Source organism: Hetaerina americana, unplaced genomic scaffold, assembly GCF_022747635.1.
Source record: "Hetaerina americana unplaced genomic scaffold, ioHetAmer1.1.p SCAF_192, whole genome shotgun sequence".
NCBI lineage: Eukaryota > Metazoa > Arthropoda > Insecta > Odonata > Calopterygidae > Hetaerina > Hetaerina americana.
Genome location: NW_027286755.1, coordinates 207,156 through 228,789, shown reverse-complemented (window position 1 = coordinate 228,789; position 21,634 = coordinate 207,156). Strand labels below are relative to the sequence as shown.

The 21,634-nt window shown below is 35.3% G+C and overlaps 2 protein-coding genes across 2 annotated transcripts; one reads left to right on the top strand and one right to left on the bottom strand.

Moving 5' to 3' along the window:
• The first annotated feature begins 279 nt into the window (after positions 1 to 279).
• LOC139687399 (heparan-sulfate 6-O-sulfotransferase 1-like) lies at positions 280 to 3,442 on the top strand. The gene is made up of 2 exons (XM_071584528.1): positions 280 to 918; positions 2,003 to 3,442. The coding sequence occupies exons 1-2, from the start codon at positions 284 to 286 to the stop codon at positions 2,664 to 2,666; spliced, it is 1,299 nt and encodes a 432-aa protein (XP_071440629.1). The 5' UTR covers positions 280 to 283; the 3' UTR covers positions 2,667 to 3,442.
• A 12,319-nt stretch (positions 3,443 to 15,761) lies between these two features.
• On the bottom strand, positions 15,762 to 17,344 carry LOC139687398 (SPRY domain-containing protein 7-like). Its single transcript, XM_071584526.1, has 5 exons — positions 17,051 to 17,344; positions 16,729 to 16,845; positions 16,478 to 16,638; positions 16,295 to 16,397; positions 15,762 to 16,214 (listed from the first exon to the last, which is right to left on the bottom strand). The coding sequence occupies exons 1-5, from the start codon at positions 17,151 to 17,153 to the stop codon at positions 16,117 to 16,119; spliced, it is 582 nt and encodes a 193-aa protein (XP_071440627.1). The 5' UTR covers positions 17,154 to 17,344; the 3' UTR covers positions 15,762 to 16,116.
• Between the last annotated feature and the right edge of the window lie 4,290 nt (positions 17,345 to 21,634).

Here is a 21,634-nt window from a genome sequence, read left to right as displayed (position 1 = left end):
GTTTGATATTTTTTTAAAACGCCACCATTTAAGAATAGAGAAGGATTTATTTTCATGATATTTATGTGTAGCGAAGTTATTTTGATTTGAGTGCCGTATTTGTCGTCATTTCGCAATTTGTAGTACAGTGTGTTGAATTCCCATAATCAATTACGTGCATCTGGATAATCGGCATTCATTCTGCGCATGTAGTTTCAACGTTTCTCCGGTGGTGTCTCAGCTGTTCTCGACGGCAAGCCATGTTTTGTCTACCCAGTCGCTTTCAGTGTTAGCCTCGGGAGCGATGGCCAAGAACAATGTAGAGGTTCAAGTTTTTGAAACTGATTTTGCCGTTCTTCTTCGAGAATCTGTCACTTATGAAATAAAAATGGAGCCTAAATCAAGTAGTAAACTAGTGAGTGTTGTGCTGATATGTTTTATTCTCGCGGTGAGTGGCATTGTATATTTTGGCTACTTCTGCCCCGACCAAGTGTGTGCTTTGACAACCAAAGATACAGGATGGGCGGTTTGGACTCTGAAAATTCCATCACAGGATAACTTAGGGAAGCCACTAGCAATACATTCAGATCCAATCAGTGCTAAAATTTCTAGTCCTGGTTTAAGTTACGACGATGTGCTGAACGAAAACTTTCAATTTGATATGAAAGCGCATGATGTTATGGTGTTTTTACACATTCAAAAAACAGGAGGTACATCTTTTGGAAAACACCTTGTGCGTGATCTAGATCTTGAAAGACCTTGTACTTGTCACCGAAAAAGAAAGCGGTGTTATTGTTTTCGACCAAATCGTAACGAAAATTGGCTGTTCAGTCGTTACTCTACGGGTTGGAAGTGCGGTCTCCATGCAGATTGGACCGAATTAACTAGCTGTGTAGATTCTGAATTGGATAAAAACGAAGGAGATTCTGTCAAACGAAGGTAATTGTTAAAATTTGTCAATAGCTACTTAACTACTGCATAAGTCATGAGTGTGGCATGTCCTCGATGGGAAATATTGTTATACTTATTCACTTATTGTATTTTCATTTGGTTATGTGGAATTATTTAACTCTTTTTAGCATGTTATAAAATGCCAATGCAAGTTTTTCTGACTTGGAACCATTTTTAGTTACGGTGGTTTCTTTAATGTTGACATTGACCGTTTGTCATATTTTTTAGAATTGTCTAATTTCATGGATTTTGCCCGACACATTAATTTCGTTGCCTTGCTTAGGGCAATGCCATTTCCGTTTCTGTTAACGCCAATGAGGATGCCTAATGCACAGTACATTTTGGTAGCTATTATTTTGTGAATGTGAAATCATTAGTATACAGTCATCACATCTCTTCCTTTGGTAATACGATAGGTGCCTGATTGCTGAACACGGTTCATTGCTCTTGAGTAAGTGCCTAGAATAGTAAAATATGCGATAGCAGAGACGTTTTTCAAGGTATCGGTGGAATCAGTGATGGATTCTCAATGAAACTTATGAAGCTGAAGGTTCTCTGTTCTCAAACCTCGAGAGTATGGAAGTTGAATTCATATAATTAAAGAGGTGTTACCTTTTGCCAAGTGGTCCTCATAACAGTTCCAACTTAAGGTCACAAAAGGCATGCCCGCTCAGGGCTCAATGTAAATTATTATTGGAATCTATCAGTGTAAGTAGGTTTCGGATGGACATATTCTATACAACTGTAGAATGATAATTCCTTTGCTTATCCCACAAAACAACCAACACAATATTAAGCCTGTCTTCAATTCAGCATTTATCCTTCCTCCAGTCCGTCGTTTCACGCCCATATCCAGGGCTTCTTCCTAGCCTATTACTACCCCTTCTTTCCGTTTACCTAACTTTCTCCCCTCTGTCACAGTCTTCAACATCCAATTGCCAATCAAATTTGGGAAATATCGGGGTTTTTTTTTACAACAATCGGCAAGTTACTGTGAGGTTGACTATCTCCTTCCAACAGTTCTCATGTCAGAGTATCGCAACAACTGACCAAATCAATTTATTTTCCTCAGGTACTTCTACATAACGCTCCTGAGAGAGCCAGTCAGTCGTTACCTGTCAGAATTCCGGCATGTTCAACGGGGTGCAACTTGGAGGAACGCAAGACACTGGTGCGGTGGGCGCCCAGCAACTCCTGCGGAACTTCCCCCCTGCTATGCCGGTTCGACGTGGAAAGGTGTCACCCTCGACGAGTTCACCTCCTGCCCGTACAACCTAGCAGCTAATCGTCAGACGAGGATGCTGGCGGACCTCTCGTTGGTAGGCTGTTACAATCGCTCGTACATGCCATCGGCAGCCGAGAGAGCCCATGTACTCCTCGCCTCGGCCAAAAGAAATCTCGCGGCGATGGCCTTCTTCGGCCTTACCGAACACCAGCGAATATCCCAGTATGTATTCGAAGAGACCTTCGGCCTGAGGTTTGCCGTCCCTTTTGAGCAGCACAACACGACCCTTTCGGGTGCCACGCTATCGTCCCTAGAGTCCTATTGGCTGGATAGAGTTAGATCATTGAATTCTCTCGATCTCGAGCTGTACGGTTTTGCGAGGAAGTTGATGCACGAGAGATTCACTCGGCTGAAAGCTCGTGACGCCCAATTCGAGGAGCATTTCTCACACCTGGGAATATTGCCGTCGGGAAGGGACTTCAGTTGGGACGTGCTCGAAAAAGACGAGTGAGGTGTTTCTGTCAGGAGTATATAAATACGACTGTTAAGCTCCCAACGTGGATTGTGACACTCTTGGTCCCGAGCGGTTAGGACTTGGAAAAAAGTGACACATTGGTTATAAGTGACAAAGTCTCGGAAACTAAATTTCCACTTTAATATTCGATCAGCGTTACAAGGTTTATTAAAACATGCACTTGAAAGATATTTCCAGGGCCACCAAAGGAAGTGCCTTTGATACTGGCTATATACAGCACTAATTTCTTATTTTTATTGTACAATGTCAAGTTTTGTAACCAATTGCATTGCGGTTGCCACATGTGGTTCATTTGTCACAGGCTTAATAATATGCGTTTATATGTGGCCATAGGCTTATGACATATCCATGATTGTTCACTCGCAATCATAATGGTGCTAGAAAGGTACTTTTGAGCAAGAGCAAAGTTGCATTACATTTTAGGTGGAGATTTTTCATCACTTGAGCACATTATATCATGCAAAATGGATATTAGGCAAATAAATTATAAAGGAATTCCACATTTTTGCACATACAATTGCTATATTTTTAGTGCATGTGCAGCGAAACTTCATGAGCAGATTCCATTAGCAAGTGCTGTCTGGGGTTATGAGAGAAACCTAGTGTGTCATAGGTAGGGTGAATGTACTATAAAGGCGCGTAGGTATCATCAGTTGGATGTTGTTTGTCCTGCATTGGAGGTTGCTTTAAGTTAATGTTTCATCAAGGAACATTTGCAACAAAATATTTAAGAAAGATGTGATATTTTTAAACATGATAATTTGAGTAGTTATTACTTTCAGAAGTACATATTTTTCAAAGGGATGGACATAGCCTATGTTATCATGAAAAATGTTTCTCTGAGTGCTTGAATGTCCACAAAAATTTCCTTATTGGAAAAAAAATCATGTCCAGTGTATTTTTAAATGTATGCTTGGGGACTCAATGAATGCAGTGGTGTGGTGTGCAGTCGTGGTCCTCTCCTCGTCCGTGATGAGGCAAAACTAAGGCTGATGACCAGTGAAATTACTCTGCTGTACAAAAATTAGTCTGTTTGCTTATTTTAAGGGACTACATAATTATGGATATCATTGTTGTTTCCAGTGGTTATGAGGGATGTGAAGACTATAATTTTATTTCTGTTGCAAGCCTTAGAAAATGTAAAACTTTTATAAAATTATGTGCATTCCTCGGTAGAAACTTCGGATGGCATTTTTCTTTGTTTTTCTTCATAGTGTATATATTTCTCATTAAGTCTTAAAATATTTGTTAGGAAGATAATTACACTTAATTTTTTGCGAGAACACAAACTGGCTTTTTTTTCATGAGTCCAGGTTGGAGTTTTTTTTTGTTTTAACCATCTAAATATGGATGGAAGGTTAAAGAATCAGTCATGAAATCATTCAAAGTTAGTTTCTAACTTGTTGACTCTTATTTTCTGCCTGTATATTTTAGTTGCAGTGCCCATGTTCTCTCAACAATAATATGTCAGATCACTTTTAAAATATTTAAAATAAGGGAACTAAATTTGATTTGTTGTAGACCAATGACTGCCATATTGTTTAGTTAACATATTTTCTTTTCCTCAATATTTATTTTTGTCTGATGCTACTTGTATATTTCCAGTTGTTGAGAGGCGAAATTAAAATTAAATTTTAAGAGGCACCAAAATTGTTGATCTTTTGTGGTAACTAAAAATAAAAGAGTTCCCCTATTAATTTTAGATAGTTTGAGAGAACATAGCCTCTGCATTAATAATTTTTGAGATTGCCACTTCTTGTATACTCTAATAAATTGTGCTTATGAAACAAGTTCTAGAAAGAATAATAACTATATTGTGTAATCATTTCTGTCGAATGATATCAAAATTGTTTGAATTCTATAAGTTTCAATTAATGATTCGGCTACTGCTTGGGCACCTGTGTGAAACTCTAGTGCTCAGGGAGATAAAATTTTAATTTACTGATGGTGCCTTCCAGTAGCTCAACAGAAAATGGTGACAAAATAATTAAGGCAAACATATCTAAATTCATACAACACTGTCTCAGGCAAAACTTTGTGGGCATTCTTCATGGTAGAAGTAAATGAACTAACTCTGGGTTTTTTCACATGGTTTTTTATTGTTCATGACCGTTCATGTTCATTGTTGATCTTCAGGTCACGCTTGAAGGATAGTCTTGCTTCGAAACCATGGTTGGGAACAAAATTGAGTGCGGAAACTGAAAAGTTAGTTCCTTTACTCCTTCAGTATATCTACAATTATTGGATCGATTTCATTATTATCATTTGTGGGAAGGCAAGTCGTTATTCACAAGGGCATTTGACCACAAATGTCAATATGTTTTTTAAGATGTCCAGTTATACTTTTGTGGATCATAAATTCTATAATTTGACCAGGGAGGGGTTTGGGCTAAATAGTTTATTGGTAATATAATGCATTTGAAAAATGTTTCCTAACAATGTTTTGGGAAAGAGTCATTTAATTGACATGTTGACATCTCATTCTTAGCTCTCTCCGTGTTCATACTTGAGGGCTTCTCATGTTCCCTTCAAAGGTAGTTTGCCATTGCAACTAGTTACACATATTCTAATGTGGATGTAGATCTATCTAAATTCCATCTAGACTCAGTACTCCAATTAAGTTGTTTGGCCCTCTTCATGAGTATATTTCAGTGTTTGTCCATCAACTGACTAGTTTGGAATGGAGCTTAACCTTGGAAATTCCCTTATTTATCGTAATTACAAAATTAGAGAGAAGTAATTATTTATTGACAACTGCCAAAAAAAAATTTAATACGTAAGACCTCTTTTATGTTAAATGAATGCTATACGTATCATAATTGAAGCTAGCAGTTGTGCTTGAAACAGCATTTACTATTATTCTTCTGTGTGTAAATTAGAATTGGAGATTTAATTAGTAATTTCTTTTTTTGAGATGTATTCAAATAATTTTATTCAAGAAGTGAGGTCCCATGTTCATTTAAAAGCTGAAGTAACACAATTGAAGATCACAGACTCAAGGGTTCCTTGTTGTGTCAAATTCAGTATTTTGATTTACAATTATCTCACCAGTCCTAGAAATCTGTCAGTGGTGTGGAACCTGAAGGGCTACAGATTGTGGAGATAATCATTCCTTCACCCACACAGTCTTGTCAGACATGAGTCCATGGTTAGTTTAAAAGAAGAGCAGAGGCTAAGGTAAAAGGGTATTTCGATGCTGTTGTCTTTTGAAGATAGTCTTATGTTATAAAAATTAATGAGATCCTTTTAGAAATGTGGCATGATAGCCCAGTTGGTAGAGAATTTGCCTGCAATCCCAGATTCAAATTTAGATTAATCCCCTTGGACAACCCCATCTCAAACAGAAGTAGTGCGATTTTCTGGTTACCAAAACTTTGTGGGGAAACTGCCTGTTGTGCAGGGAGAGTAGCCCTTCTCCTCATCCTGAAATGTGCTAATGCCATCCTTCTTAGTTTGCAGTGATTATGCATTTATCAAAACCAACCATTCAGATTGATTAGTGTGTTAACGGAATTACTGATGAGATCAGACTTTTTGTTTAGGTTGTAATCATCTTCTAGACTTCAATTATGGGTTGTAGTTCTTCATCTTAAGTGGATGTCTGTCCAGCGATTGTTTTGTAAAAACCCAAGCTATTCTTTTCCAGCATCTTGATTCCTTTATTGTTCCCCTGGCTGATGTACTACATGCATGCTTTGTCATTCATTCTCTGTCTACCTCTGTAGATCTTCCCTTGTATTGCTCCCTCCATTATGTGCCTCAGAGTATGCCCAATAATGGGTTCTAAAGGTCACCATCATCTCATTGATGTCTTCTGTAAACTTCTCCTTTCACTCCATCTTTGAAGGACTTCTTCATTGTTAACTCAGGTCTGTACGTGTATTCTCCTATAGAACCACATATCTATTTCTAATCATCTTTTCTCTGCATCTGCTATCTTCCAAGTCTCACAGCCATGGAAATTGAAACTTGATATGGAGATCTTTAATAAAGCCTTCACCATGTCCATGTTAGTACTTGTCCTCATATATTAGTGTATGTTCCTTTGGATGGGTAATTTTTCTCGGAGTATTCTACTCAATGTCTGCACACATGCACATGTCATCATCATCAGTGTTCTAATCCTAAGATCGGTTTGACTGCAGCCCTCCGTTCTTCTCCCTTCAGTGTTATTCTCTCACCCCCTGATGATTTTCTGTTTTATCTCCTCTTTAATTTGTTCTGATGTACTCATCTCCTGGTCTTCCCCATGGAATCTTCCGTACTCTGTTAAATGCCTTCTCATAATTAGCAAAACAGACATATCCCCACATATTCTATGTTTATCTCAATTCCAATCCTCTCTGTACTGCTTTGTCACAATGTATCTTATCTCTCTCTGTTAACGAAAGCTGACTTTTCTGTAATTGTTTTCCGAGATATACATTCTTTTCTGATTGCTAAATGTCAAGTAAAGTTATGGCCCCACTAATCCTAACAGTTAACTGTTTTTTTCTTTTCGGTGTAGGTAAAAGGCCTCGAACAAGATCATTTGGCCTAACATTATTTATACTCTCTCCCTCTCCCATAATAATGCTGCAATTCAAGATACCATGTAAATTATAGGCACAGAGAAGCCTCCAAAACTTTAAAGTGGTGGCCATGGCAATCATTATGTATTTCATTTTAATTCATTTTTGATTCATCGTCAATATAGAAAAAAATATTTTAATAGTTTGATGTGTGCTTTCATGTTTTCTTTCTGCTCTTTGAATTATTTCATCAATATATTATCGCTTATGTTTTTAGGTTCCTCCTGATATATCAAAGATCTTTTAGTCTGGTGTATATTCACCTCCTGCCATACTCCCTAGCGGTGGCTTGCAGGTTACTTAAAATTACTATTTGAAGATATTTTATTTGGAACTCTTGCATTTTTAGAATGGTTTAGAATCTTATCAATGGTTAATGTGGAAAATGCTAATACTTAATGTTGAGTAGAACTGGCCTTTTTTTACTTTTTTCCTAGTACTCTGTGATAGCAATGCCAAGTTGATTGGCTCCTTAGTATATTTCAACATTTTATTGTAGTTCTTCTTCATTTACTCAGTTTTACATACTATGCCTTTTACTCTCACTTAATTGAAATATTAAATCAATTTTTTTCTCTGTAGTTTAAAATTGTCATTTGAACCTTTTGTTGTCAATTTTATTTCTATTATTGTTGAATTGATATGTATTTTTCACTGAAAAAATATTATTTATTAGTGTTAAAGCTCATTTTTTGTTGTGGTACATGATTTTAATTGCGTCATCACTCTTTTTGTTTGTGATCATGTTGGAAAAGATTAACCACTGCCACATCTGATTTTAAGAATTTATTAAAACAGTAACAATGGGTTCAACTAAACTACACCTTGCTATTTTGCAATTTTGGTATTCATACATAGTGTGATAGACATTTGATCATTAGAATTGTTTCTTCAGCAGAATTTGAGGTGTATTTAAGTAACACATTAAAAACCAAGGATTAAGACTGATGGAGTTAACCAATATCCAATGATGGAGTTAACTTTCTGCCAATCCTGAAGTGGGAAAGTAAATTCAAAATTTTGGATTTAATTTATAATGGCCTATTTCATTTCGCCGAGAATGTCAGAATTTCTATTCTGTGTTGTGCAGATATTTTATGGCAACACTGCCACTAGCATGATTGGTTTTATGGTATTAGTCAGGGTGGCTTTAGATCGAGAAATATGTGCTTTTAAATTTGCTGTGATGATATAAAGTTGATATTCAAATGAATATTGAGAGCGTGATGGTATAAAAGGTGCCAATCACTCTCTGAAATGCATAAAAAGAACTTAGCTCATGCTGTTGGGGAATTAAATGTGGTTCATCTTTGAAATTCTAGCAAAATGGTGGATGGCTTATGTTTTTTAATGCATCAAAATGCATACATGATTTAGAGGAGTGGATGCAGGACTCAATTTGTGTCAAGACTCAATGGGGATCTAACTTGTGTGATAACTCACTCACATTGACTGACCTTTTGCGGTGAGCCCATGTTTATGTTCCCTGCTCATATCTCAATCTCTAAAGGTGCACCTTGTGGGGAGCATTTCATGTGTAGTACCTAATCCACCAGCCAGGACATTAAACTGAGGAGGTTTTGGTGCTTTTTTGTTAAGAATAGGTCAAGGTCAATGCTGGGCTTTCCTCCGCTCATAGTTCTTGATTTTAAAGTCTTAAATACTGCCAAGTTCCCACTCTATTTCCAATGGCTTAACTGTTGGGCTGCCTCCTCCGATTGCGGCATATCTAAAATTTGAATTTTAAGTGGTTAACCCTAAAATTGGGTCTCTCCATCCAATTTTATAATCAAGGGATGCAATGTAGGTTGTCATTAGATCTCTTGATGCCCCAATGTCAATTCACTGAATTTCCAGTGTGGGGTGAAGAATGTGTATGCATGCCAAGATACCCGTTTACAGTGCTTTAGTTTGTGATTTATCATTCCTGGTGGCGACGTCCCTTTGGAAGTTCAAATGGATTTTATATTATTATCATTTACATCGTATTTCTTTTTGCATTTTATTGTTAGTCATGGTTTTTAGTGTTTCCATCTTGCATGGGATACGAATGATTATGAAAGATAAGTCTTCGAATGATGAATTTCCTAGAGAAAGGCTAGGAAAATGGAAGTAAAATCTCTGCTAAACCTGGAGAAAAGTGAGGGAAAGTAGGAAAGGCCAAAGATTCCTAAAATCAGATATCCACATTTATAATTGTGAAAACCTTTCAACTTTTTACTTCATCAGACAACAGTAAAAAATGAATCAGGAAAACTAAAAAAGTCACCCAAGTACATATTTGAGCTCATCATCAATTTACAGCTATCCACTCTGGGGTACTTTTCAAATGTTCCAGCATGCGAACACCTCTTCAGTGGCCGGAGGATATCTAGATAGGATATCTTTGACTGCCATTATTCATTAACTGTTTAGTTCAAATATGTTTTTTTATAAAATATGAATATGTGTAGTGTAACCTTATGGTTTGTTACTCATGCTTTCCTAAGTGGGTGAAATTTCACAAACATATATCCATTTATTGAGTTTTTCCAAACAATAAGTGCATATTTGATAATGCTGAGTATCATTTTTTTGGCATTTTGAACCTCTGAAAATGTCTCCCATTCTCTTTGGAAGAGTCGTGTCTTTTGTTCACTGATAAAGGGTATGGCAAATAAGTACCCATGTGAACATTATTTACAGTGCACCCTCAACCTTGAGAGTTTTGATGGAGACCTGCGATGACTTATTCGTAATGTTTTCCTGCATTTGTACCACTTAAATGGAAAATGAACTGGAGAGGGGTGCATGGCGTCTGTCTGTAGTAATATTTGTTCTATCCAGTAACATTTGTTTGAATTGTTTCCTAGTGGTGGCCCTATAAATTTGATCCCCTTGATTACAATACAAATGCTTACCCATGACTATAATCAGATTTTACTTGAATATATTTAATTTGCAATCTTGGTTGTGACCCAATATAATTTGGACTTAATTTTCCTCGCAGATGAATCATTGGCCAAAGTATTCATGATAGTCATAATTTAGATAATTATCTCATCAAGTCTTAATGCATGCATTTCATTGAAAAATTAATGTGCATATGAAAGAAAACACCATCTTAGAACTAGTGACATTACTATGACTAGGTATGGTATCCTGATTAACTTTATTGAATTTATGAAAGACTGGTCCCTTATCTTTACAAGAGAATATGTAAACTGAATTGTGTATAAATAAGTAAACAGATGTAATTATTGCTTTTATGTTTTCCAAAGGCTTTAGTATTTTTCTTGTCTATTTTTTTACAATTTTTATTTGTTTGATTTTTTAAGTATGAAAGACTACTAATGCAATAATTGATTCATATTCTATAGTAACAGGCTCACGTGGTATAATTGAATTAATATGATATAGTTTCATTCAGATGTAAAACACATGAGCCATGTTCTGTTTCACATGCATGAGTGTAAATTTGTTCATTCTTCTTGTGCATTATGCTTCCATTTCGTATTTGTTCGTCGTGAATGTTCCTAAGTTTACATACCTTAGTTATATCAAACTTTATTCCAGCCTTATAACGGTGGATATTCATTTCAATGTTTTCACAAATATGTGATGTCTTGTTTTTGAGTAAAATGCCATCTGAGTGTTTCTAAAAAGAGTACTCTGTGTTGGTGCAACTCATGCCATTATTCATATCAGGTAAACCCATGAAGAGTTATTTGCTAATTTGAAATTGCATCATTTACATCTACGAACTATGAATAATGTATGTTTGCTCATATCTTATGTTTTTGATATTACGACTGCAGAATGTGTATCACATAAAGTTATCTCTGATTCCTTAATGTACATTCCTCATTTTCATTGTATAATTCATATTGTATCTTATATTCAAGTATGTATAACGCATTTTTTAAATTGTTTTTTTTTGTGCATAAGTAATCATCTCTCTTTGGTATAAAACTTAGTTTTAAATACATTGATGATATTTGCCTGTTATTTCATTCCTTAGACAGTTACAATTTTGTGAATTGTTAACAACGCTTCAAAAGTGAATGCATTGAGAAAATTGACTGGAGATCATTCGATGTGGACTTGAGTCCATGTTCACAAATGTTTAATAATGAATTTTCCATTATCCCAGAAGGTTGAAAATTTATTGGATATGCTGGGCATATTAGGTGTGAATCCATTCCAACATTAATTTAAAATAGTTAAGGGATGTGAATTATAATGTCAGAAGTTGAAATTGCTCCTTTTGGTGCAGATTTATGTACACTTCATAGTTTGATTTGCCCGCTGCATTTTTCATGTTGGCCCAAAACACGTGTGTGCCTCGTACTCCTGAGCATTCCTGTCGTGCCGTCATCACTCAAACTCCTTCAGTGTTCATCAATTTCCCTTGTCATGCCGTGCATGTTTGTTGGCTTTCCAATGTATCATGCCATGTTGTCTCATTGTATGATTATTTGCTCAGTTACACAAAATGTTGTAAAATTGTGTGCACAACTGAAATTGTTAAAAATCATATTCCATTAAACTCATCTGTTTCATTTATAAGTAGTGATCATCATTCATCTTTTGAACTTCTAATGCCTGTGAATACAATCTAACCATCATATTTATATGATTTCTTTAATATTTAATAGATTTATGAAAAGGTTATTGTATTTAATCTAGTTGTACATATATTTTTTCTTACCTTCACGATATCTGATGGATGAACTGTATCCTTATTTTTTCTTATCTAATGTCTGGGGGGTTGTCTGTTAATTGATGATGTTGAATTGCAAGAGGCTTGCTAACACGGGAGGGTACATAATATGTCATTTTTGATTTGTACGTGGTCTAATATTGTTTGGTGTCCTTACGTTCACTTTATTAATGATGACAAACATACATACACTAAATCCCTCAGGTGTTATTTATAGAAATATGTACATATATTTTTTTCTTTCCTTGCAGTGACTCTAACGGTGTTATCACTATTGCTATATGCAGCACAAATGCTTAAATGTAGTACCTTCATTAAAAGTATAGTTGAGAAACATTGCTCTTCTTGACTGTAATATTAAGAAGTTATTGCCATGCAATATTAAATAGACTACTCCAAGTATGTGGCTGTACACAGTTCATATTTGGTGAGAATTTCATGGGTTGTATTTAAATAAAAAAAAGTATTGTGCACCATGTTAACTCGGTAAAGAATATGGCACCATGTTGCATATGAATGAAAAGATATCTGTATATACAAACATGTGATAGTTAGTCTTTGTTTTTGTGGTGCAAAGGGTTGTATTACTCGTGTGTGAATGCATAAAATTTCAAAGAATGATTTGAATGCATCCTCAAAACAGTCCAGAAGCAACATTGCTTCTTTTCAAGAGAATGGAAGATGTGTGTTTTGAATGAATTAAATGATATTAATCAAACTGTGCTCCAAACCATTTGTGTAGGTAGCCTAATTGGCTCAGCCAAGGAGTGTTTTGAAGCACATGGCTGTTTAGGTGTAACATTGGAGAAAGCTGTTGTGTATAATTTATGCAAGTCTCTGTGAGACTTAACAGAACTGTACTTATATGTGTGCACATGTCCAACAATTGTAAAAGTAGCTGGAGACTAAATGTGCAAAATACACCCGTCCACCCTCTTAGAGTTGATCTTAATGGATCAAAGGGGTACGTAACAAGTGAGTGTATCTATATCAAGAAAATAAAATAGATTGTACAGAAGTGCCATTGTTTCTTTTACAAGATAAACCTAGTTTGCTAGTACTACCTTGTCAGTAATTCTCTCATGAGAATGCGGGTTGTCCTTAAGTTAATTAAGTATTGCAAATGCGAGAAGTCTTGTTGGCGTTGGATAATTCATCTCTCGAAAACATTTCTGATACATTTTCGCTTGATGCTACCTCAAAGAAGTAAATAGAAATATTTTATTTTAATCAGTCATATTTTCCTTGGAAAAGAATAAATATATGCAGGAAATATGATTAGCTCTTTTCCAAATATCTCATAATACAAGTTGTATCAGGAAATTTTGATTTCTTTCATGCTTGCATGTGAAATCGATTTGATATTATAAATTTTTAACTCTGCATTTTCTTGGCAAGAAATTGATAGACTAAGGTTGCCATGCATGGAAATATGAATATGAGAACTTGGGTTTACCGTTTAGTAAATAATGTTGCATTTTCATCCCAATACATGGGTTGATTTATGAATTAAATATACTCATGAAGTCAAAACAGTACACCCATGAATATTGATAGAAATTAGTGTCATAAACAACTTATTTTTAATTATAACGGTGAAAAGTCAAATATTGTAGAAATTCTTATTACAATATCCAAAAGTGAGCATACTTGGCAAGGTGTTAGTTTTGATATTTATTTTGCGGCAAGTACAAATTGTCTAATGCTATATGCAATTTGAAATATTTTTGCATTGAAGAGCATGCCTAAACATGCTGCTGATTTGTCAAGCTCTACCTCGATGTGCTGATGTGATTCACACTTCCCAGACTTATGACAGTCATATTATAAAACCACTACTATTTTCACATCCCTTTAAATAAATGTCTAGATTACAAAATGTAACCTGTAAGCAATCATGCGGGGGGGGGGGGGTATGAGTGGTATACCCTGTGATGTTTGGATCAGATTTCCTTTCCCTGTCCATTATTAAGTAGCTGCTGTGCAAAATATTCCAAATTTGGATTGCTCAGCTAAAGTGCAATCTCCTTAAACTTTCTTTGATGAAAGGATCTCCTTAAGATTCATTGCTTGTCTGGTCACTCAATAATTTCAAAATTCCTTGCATGTTGTCAACTTACTGAATCAATTTTGATGGCATGCGAATAGTTTTACTATCCAGCTTTATCTCTTCTGATGCTGCTATATGCCTGGGAAAATTCACAAATATTACTTGAATGCTCTCACTAACTCAGAAAATGTATGTATCATCAAAATTGCTGCAAATATATGGTAAATTGTAGGCATTTTCTCTCTGTATTCCCACCAATCCTTAAATGTTTTATTACACTGGTTTGTTGTCTGCAGTTAGTCATACTTGTAACTCATACTCCATAAGGTTGTATGTTCCTTTCTTTTTTTCCAATCTTATCTTTTTCTATGTTTAGTTTAAGGGACAGTGAGGCTTTTTCAAAATTAGTGGGCTGATTAAATAAACCTCTTGCCAAAGATTGGAGTTGACTGGAGGAATACGCAATCAATTCAAAAGCCATATATGTTTATGAGACTGCAAAAATGAAAGTGTTGGACAGATATAATCAAGATAAGCTCGTGATAGGATACTTTTTTCATTCTCTATATTACTCTTGTTTTCCTTAATCACATGAACTTCCCTTTCTGCATTTTAACTACTCAAAGAGATTTTCTATGCAGTATTTCCTGACTCACCTTCAGTTTCATTAATCTCTCTTTCTCTCCTGCGTTACTAATAATGTTCCATTGCTTTATCCTTAGAATGTTTTCACCCTGGTAATCTAACACATTCACTTCTGTGGAATGTTTTTCATATTTTCATTTTGCTCTTTCAACAATGGTTTCTTAGTCTTACCATTATATTGACTCATTATTTGATTCTCAGTGAATTCCTCTTCCCATCTTCATAGTGGTATTTTTCCATATTTTCTGAGACATTGCAACCGAATTCTTTTCATATGTATCATCCCTACATTATCCTGTGTAGCTTTTGCTATCCCATTATTAAGATCTACCCACACTTGTCATCCCTGTATTTTCACTGAGATCTTTATGAAGTACTTTTCGTCATTCCTTGTCATTTTTGTTCATCTTTCTAACATCCACTCTGGTACTCCCCTTATACCCTCAGGATCTTATGAATTTAAAATAAATTATGGTTGGGATCTGCTTTCGGGATATTGCAAACGGACTATGTTCCCAAATGTGTTGAGTCATAATGCTATCTATCTCGCACATTCCCATAAATCTTTTCTCCTTCAAAAGTCTTTGCTTTTTCTTTCCAATTAATGTAATGGGTTATAAAATATCATCATATGACATAACTATAACTAAAGTCAGTGTCCAACAAAAGTTACTTGTGATAGCAGTACAATTTAGCCCCTAATTTCAAAATTGCTATAAACTGGATAATGTTGGTATTTCAAGAAATAAGTTGCAATTTTGTACTATCTGTACTTCATGCCATCAAAATAATTGAGTTATTGGCTGGAAAATTTAAGTGTAAATGATTTTACTACCATGGGGGAGTTACTCAAGCGCTATTTATATATCTAAGCATTAGTTGACATGTTGCTAGTATGTACTGTAACCAAACATTAAAGAAAAATGTTCAACTAGAATTTGTCATCAAGTTAGAATTCCATTTCCTGATCTTTCTCTTGCCAAATAGGATCTTACATATATTGCTCTTAAATATTGAATTTCTCTTGGTTGGCTTACTGCTAAATTAAAGGGAGTGGATTGTGTACAGTATTTAAGAACTTCTGTCAATTAAAATTCTTCACACATGTTTTTACATTATTAATATTTTATTATTAACAAAGGACACTATTATGGTGAGTGATTTAATTTTTACACATTAAGCCAACATGTAATAATAATTAGATAAGAGTACAAGACAACATTTTAATAACATTTTTGTCTCTCCTTACGACAAATCAGCATCATACAAACACGTTCATAAGGAGACTGCAGTCAGAGGAGATCAAACTCGAGGAAATGTTCAGCTTGCATTGTTAATATTGGGAAGGTGATTTTTACTTGGCAAGCGGCCCGATCTCACAGCTTTTTAAGTACCGTGCTGCACAAATATGGTATATTCAGATTCATTTTATGAGTGCAATGCATTCAATCACAACTTTTATAGGAGAGACTGCTCGATCATTATCTTCTCGAATCCCATCGGCATTGGATGATGGAAATTATCCAATACAATATCTAGAATTGCACCATCATCCACTGAAAATAAATAATTGTCAATAAAATAACCTTCTCTTTGTCCAGCATACTTCGGAGATCAAAGAAAAAAATTCACCCACCATATAAAGCAGGGTAAACAGTTCCACGAATTCCAGTAATTGGATTGTTAATTGGCTTCCCATTCAGGAAAAAATTAAGTTCGATATGGTCGTACGAAATTCCCTGTAATACCGAAAAATTTTCATAGAATTACTAGAAGAACTGATGGTTACTTTCAATCTTTTGAGTAACCATAAACTTACCAACACATCTCCTTCTTGGATGGTCTCCGCAATTTTTTGTAATTCTTCCTTCCCATGCCTCATTGTAGAATCGGAGCATAAGACCCATGACTCTTGATCGTTGCCGCCCGGCGCAGAATTTAAATCGGCATTTTCAGTTGCTATTCCTACACCCCAAATACCTGATGCAATGCCGAATAAGAATATTAGTGAGATAAAACAGCATACAACGCACATCATCGGGTATTATCAATATGAATTATGCATAATACCTGACTGCTGTACCTTCACTTCAAAGTAAGACTTGCTTTGGACTAAGGGCGCACTCGCTAAGGCCCCACCTGTTCCACATATACGGTGGCCATTTTTCACAATTACTACTTCGTGGCCTGAAATAACGTGGCAGGGGTAGCTACCAGTTTAGTTTGACACGACCATATGTTCTTATCTCCCAAGATTAATACTTTTTACACTAAATCAAGTTTTCATGATAATACTAATCGATTGGCTAGAACGTAGCCGATCGAATATGAATTTAAATCAAGTGATTTACCTTAAAATACGATCATCCATATATATTTGGCATATGCTTACCCATATGTGTGTTATCAAGAAGTATCGGATTTATTTCTTTACGGGGCACACTGGTACTAGTAAAACCAAGTCCATCAAAACAATTCCTTATACAGCAAAACATGGTGAACGTTGTAGTTAACTACAGTGTCACATGTCATTCCCTTCAGGAACTGGAGATAATGCTATCAATGTAAAGCGGAATGATGGCATAATAACTTTTTATATCCTGGTTCTCAGAATACGAGACGTTTTCTAACACTCACTGACAGGTCGGGAATTGACTATTGTTGACGTCGCCATTTTGACATATCGGAACCCTGGCGAGGAAAATGAAAACTAAATAAACAAAACGATAATGAATAACAATACCGGCTGTTCAATTACCATTCAACACGGATCGTTCGAAATTCAATTTCATTTTTAGTTTGTTTTGTTTGGCAAGTTGAGCAAAAGTTAATGTAAAATACTGCGTTTGTTCATGATATATATGTTGCTTTCATTATTGCTGAACAGATGAGGTGGAAATTGTTTACACAGTTATAAACTCAGTTTTCGTAGAGGATACGCACACATAGGAAAATGTTTGCTTTAATTCCCATGTCTACGATAGAGTATCTTTTCTTGTGATTCAAAAACTTTTTCTTCGTTTAATATGTAGCAAACTTTGTTACAAGAATGACAATAACCCTACGAGCATAAATATGGTGTCTAATTGAAAAAAGTCTTCATTCCATAATAATTCACATGGAACACAAGGAAGAGGAAAAAGCTATAACCTATTGACATTCACTCTGTGCTCTTTACATTCGAAGTGCACTTGATGTATGAATGCCGTGGGGATGCTAACATTTCCGAGAACCGCGAGTGCTTGAATCAACATGATTCTTTTTTTAGAATTGGAGAACCATGATCATTCATGGTTTTTTCCTCAGTTCCTTCTTTCTACCTCTAAAAAATGTGGACTTTCATTTAATTTGTAAATTAAATCAATTTGGATATTGACTCTAATTATAGTCATCATAACTTATAAACAGCCGCCAAAAATCTACAGCCTACGTGTCATTTTTATGTTATATCAGATCTTCAGCGTAACTAAGAACATAAAGTTAAGTTATCCCTCAGTGTTTGAATTATTAATACATTGTGTGGCAATGGTGTGGTAGACGAATGAGGAAAACAATAGTTACTACATCGAGGTTTTCTGATTCAAATCCAGTTATGTTACCTCAGGATATCAATCACCAAAACAAGTGAGTAATTTTCTGGGAATCAAATCTTTGTGGGAAGCTGCAAAGGGTACCGGGAGAGTAATTGACTCTCTAACCTTAAATGTTTTGAAAGATCCACTGTAAGGTGTAAAATGAGGGGTATGAGGTAAGCTGCACTGCGAGAGTAAATATGTGTATGTGTCATACTCTATGGCTCTGCCTTTTACTTATCACACCAGCATTTACACTGAAGACTTGAGATCCTTTTCATCTAAAAAGAAAAGTTCACACCTGGACAACTATTTGCCGTACTAATACTACTACTAAAAGATATTTTCTTCAGAAGACCATCCAGATCCTTCCCCTCCTAAAAATTCTCTCCACAATCCCTTGGGCAAATCAGATTCACCTTCCATTTTTATACTTGAAGTAGTACATCTACTATATTTTATCCATTATTTCAATTTGTATCAAATCGACTGCCTGCTGATATTAGATTCTTCAGGAAAAGTAATACAGGATACGAGCATATTAATACAGAAAATACAAAAGATTTAAAAACTGTATAGATGGTTACACTTTCTGTTAACCATCAAGAATTCATAAATAGTGTCAGAGAGCTTTATCAACTAGAGAATTTTCAATAGATTCCTAAATAAATACATGGATTTTAAGATGACGGAATTTTGAAGGGAGTCGTACATTTCTCTTTCCACTGCTCAAGTGCCGGAGTATGAGATTTTTGTTCTACAGTTGGTGACCTGAAAGTTGTTGTTACTTCATGTGTCATATGTCCCCATTAGTATGAAGCAGATTAAGATTATCTATTTTATATAAAATAGCAATACAATATATGTATGCACTCAGGGTCCTGTTAATATGTCCAATTTTTCAAGCAAAGGTTTCAAGGGTGTGATAAGGCACTCCTAACTTATTTCTAATTTGTTTCATTAAATAGAAATGCTTTTTTAACTGGCTCACTGAAGATTCACAGAAAACAATGCCATAATATACTCCAATAAAGAAGTTGGGTACGAAAATGAATTATCAAACTGCAAGTGAAACTATTAAAAAAAGATCTCACTTGATAAACAATTGTGTTTGTATTTTTGCATAATTTGGTGACATAATTCAGACCTACTACCACTAATTAAAATGACCCCCGGAAATTTGGCACTAAATATTGGAATGTTGTTAGCAAATAGTTAGCAATTGTTCTTCATGTCGTATTAAGCATACAGTCAATAGTGGTTGGGTCTTGTCATTTTGTTTTCAAATTTTTATCATCACACCTAATTTTGAATATTGTCCAGTAATTGCCGAGTTTGATGAGAGAGAGTCCAAGAATTTTCTGAAATAATGAAGTTGGTGTAATGAGCAAATATTTATAATTTTACATTACTTTTGGTATAAAGTAGATGTAAGTCAAAAATGTAAATCAAGAGGTTCACTATCAAAATTACTGTGCCATGATCCCTGGAGATATTGGTACATGGGTAGCTTTGGCAGTCTTTGACTTGGTTAATGAATCTCTTGTTTTGAATATAGTCATTTTGAAAGTTACTCTCCAATAATATTTTGCCTTAATTCTCTTTAGTGGTGACTTTTGAAAAGTTCATTTGCTTCTATTAGTTGATGCTGTGTGCAGAATACCATTAGCTTTCTTTTTACTTATTTTCTAATAGACTTTTTTGCCCTCTCAAAAAATTGCATAGCCATTTTGCCTTGGTGGTAAATTTTCTTCTCCATAAAGGAAAAATAATTAAAATTGGAAGAAATTGGAGAATCTTCTCCTAATTCTCGCTCAATGGCCATTTTCATTGGTTGTAGCCTCTGATCAATACCTTTAATGAAAAACAAACTGATTGATTGAGTCAACTGGCATGACATTAGTTGAAAATCTTTTATTACATTTTGTAGACAACCATTCCACAAATGCTCAGTGGGTAGTGGCATTACTGATGTCACCTATTTGCAGTGCCACCAATATTTTTCACCGCTAAAAATTTTAGATCAGAGTTTTTGATGAACATGTGGTGACTTTTTTAGGACCATTGACTAAAGAAGTTATATTAGTTCTATCATTTAAAAGAACTTTATTTTTGGAGATGAAGGACTCTTTTGTCTCATCTGTCAAGGTTTAGAAATTAGTATTTCATAATTTGTTTGGGCTATTTCCATTCCACCAGAAGGAAAGTAGCACACACCATGGCTGGGATATACCTGTAAAAGAGATGAAAAATATTTACCATGTATATGACATTGAACATTGATTAAGATAATCTATTTTATATCAAATAGATAATCTTAATCTGCTTCATACTAACGGGGGCATATGGGGGATGTGGTAGCTAAGGGAGTAGGCCGTTGGGCCACTGACCAGAGGGCCCAGTTTCAATCCCCTTAGGTGCATCTGGGTACCCTCGGCTTCTCCCAAGTTGTGTGAAGTTCACATACCAATGGGCTTAGTACTAGGTGAGCTATACCCTCACCTATCAAACCAAACTTTGGATTGATATCTCGGGTTTGAGGGCAAAAAAGAAACTTTACGCTTCCACAATAAAGATTTGATATTTCATGACCATGGTTTTGATGCTGCGTAGCATCTCTGGTGTTTGGTTTTATAGACATGTGAAGGACCATAGGAAGTTGACCGGTTGATTTTTATGCTGGAGTAAATTTTTATTGCACCACGACTTGAAGGCTAAACACTGAATGAAGCTTGTTGCTTATGAATTAATTCCATAATTACACTTGTGAGATTGACTGCAGAAGCCTAGTGCCACACAGCATCAACAGGTTTGAAAATGGTCATGCCATTTGGAATGTCAAACTGTTTTATGCTGATTTGGTATGAAATTACCTGTAGTTCTTTGAATTCGGTAGTTTCTAATTTTCTCTTTATAGTTTCATCACCATTTTTTCACCTGTTGATATATTGTGGGACTTGGATTATTTTCTCAGTTTCACCGGTAAAATTACAAGATCAATGCATTTTTAATAAGTTTCATCTCGTGCTCAGGCTTCTACGGACTGTCAGTGTTTCTTAATAAATTGGAATTCCTAAAATTTCATCACATACTTAAAATGAAGTATAGCTAAGAAGAAATGGTACATCTCTCTCTCTCTCTTTTATATCTTTACAAATTCACAATCTTAGAGTTTGTCTCGTGTTGTGTTCATGTCTTTCAAGTACCATTTTCAATTTTTAAATATCCATGGACATTGAAAGAAAAGGTAGTTGGAAGAGTTTGTCGTTTGACTGTAGAGTCTCAGGTTCAAATCCAGTTTGATGCCTTTGGACATTCCTAGCCACAGCCTAAGAGTTGTGATTTTTTTTGGGAACCAGAATTTAGTGGGAAAGCCTCAAAAGGTGAAAACATATCTAAATAAT

Coding starts and splice junctions, on each gene's coding strand:
- LOC139687399 (XM_071584528.1), top strand. CDS start 284: ATGGCCAAGAACAATGTAGAGGTTCAAGTTTTTGAAACTGATTTTGCC. Junction 919..2,002: donor GGAGATTCTGTCAAACGAAG/GTAATTGTTAAA, acceptor TATTTTCCTCAG/GTACTTCTACATAACGCTCC.
- LOC139687398 (XM_071584526.1), bottom strand. CDS start 17,153: ATGTTTTGCTGTATAAGGAATTGTTTTGATGGACTTGGTTTTACTAGT. Junction 16,639..16,728: donor AGTGAAGGTACAGCAGTCAG/GTATTATGCATA, acceptor GCATTGCATCAG/GTATTTGGGGTGTAGGAATA. Junction 16,215..16,294: donor TGTTTACCCTGCTTTATATG/GTGGGTGAATTT, acceptor ATTTATTTTCAG/TGGATGATGGTGCAATTCTA.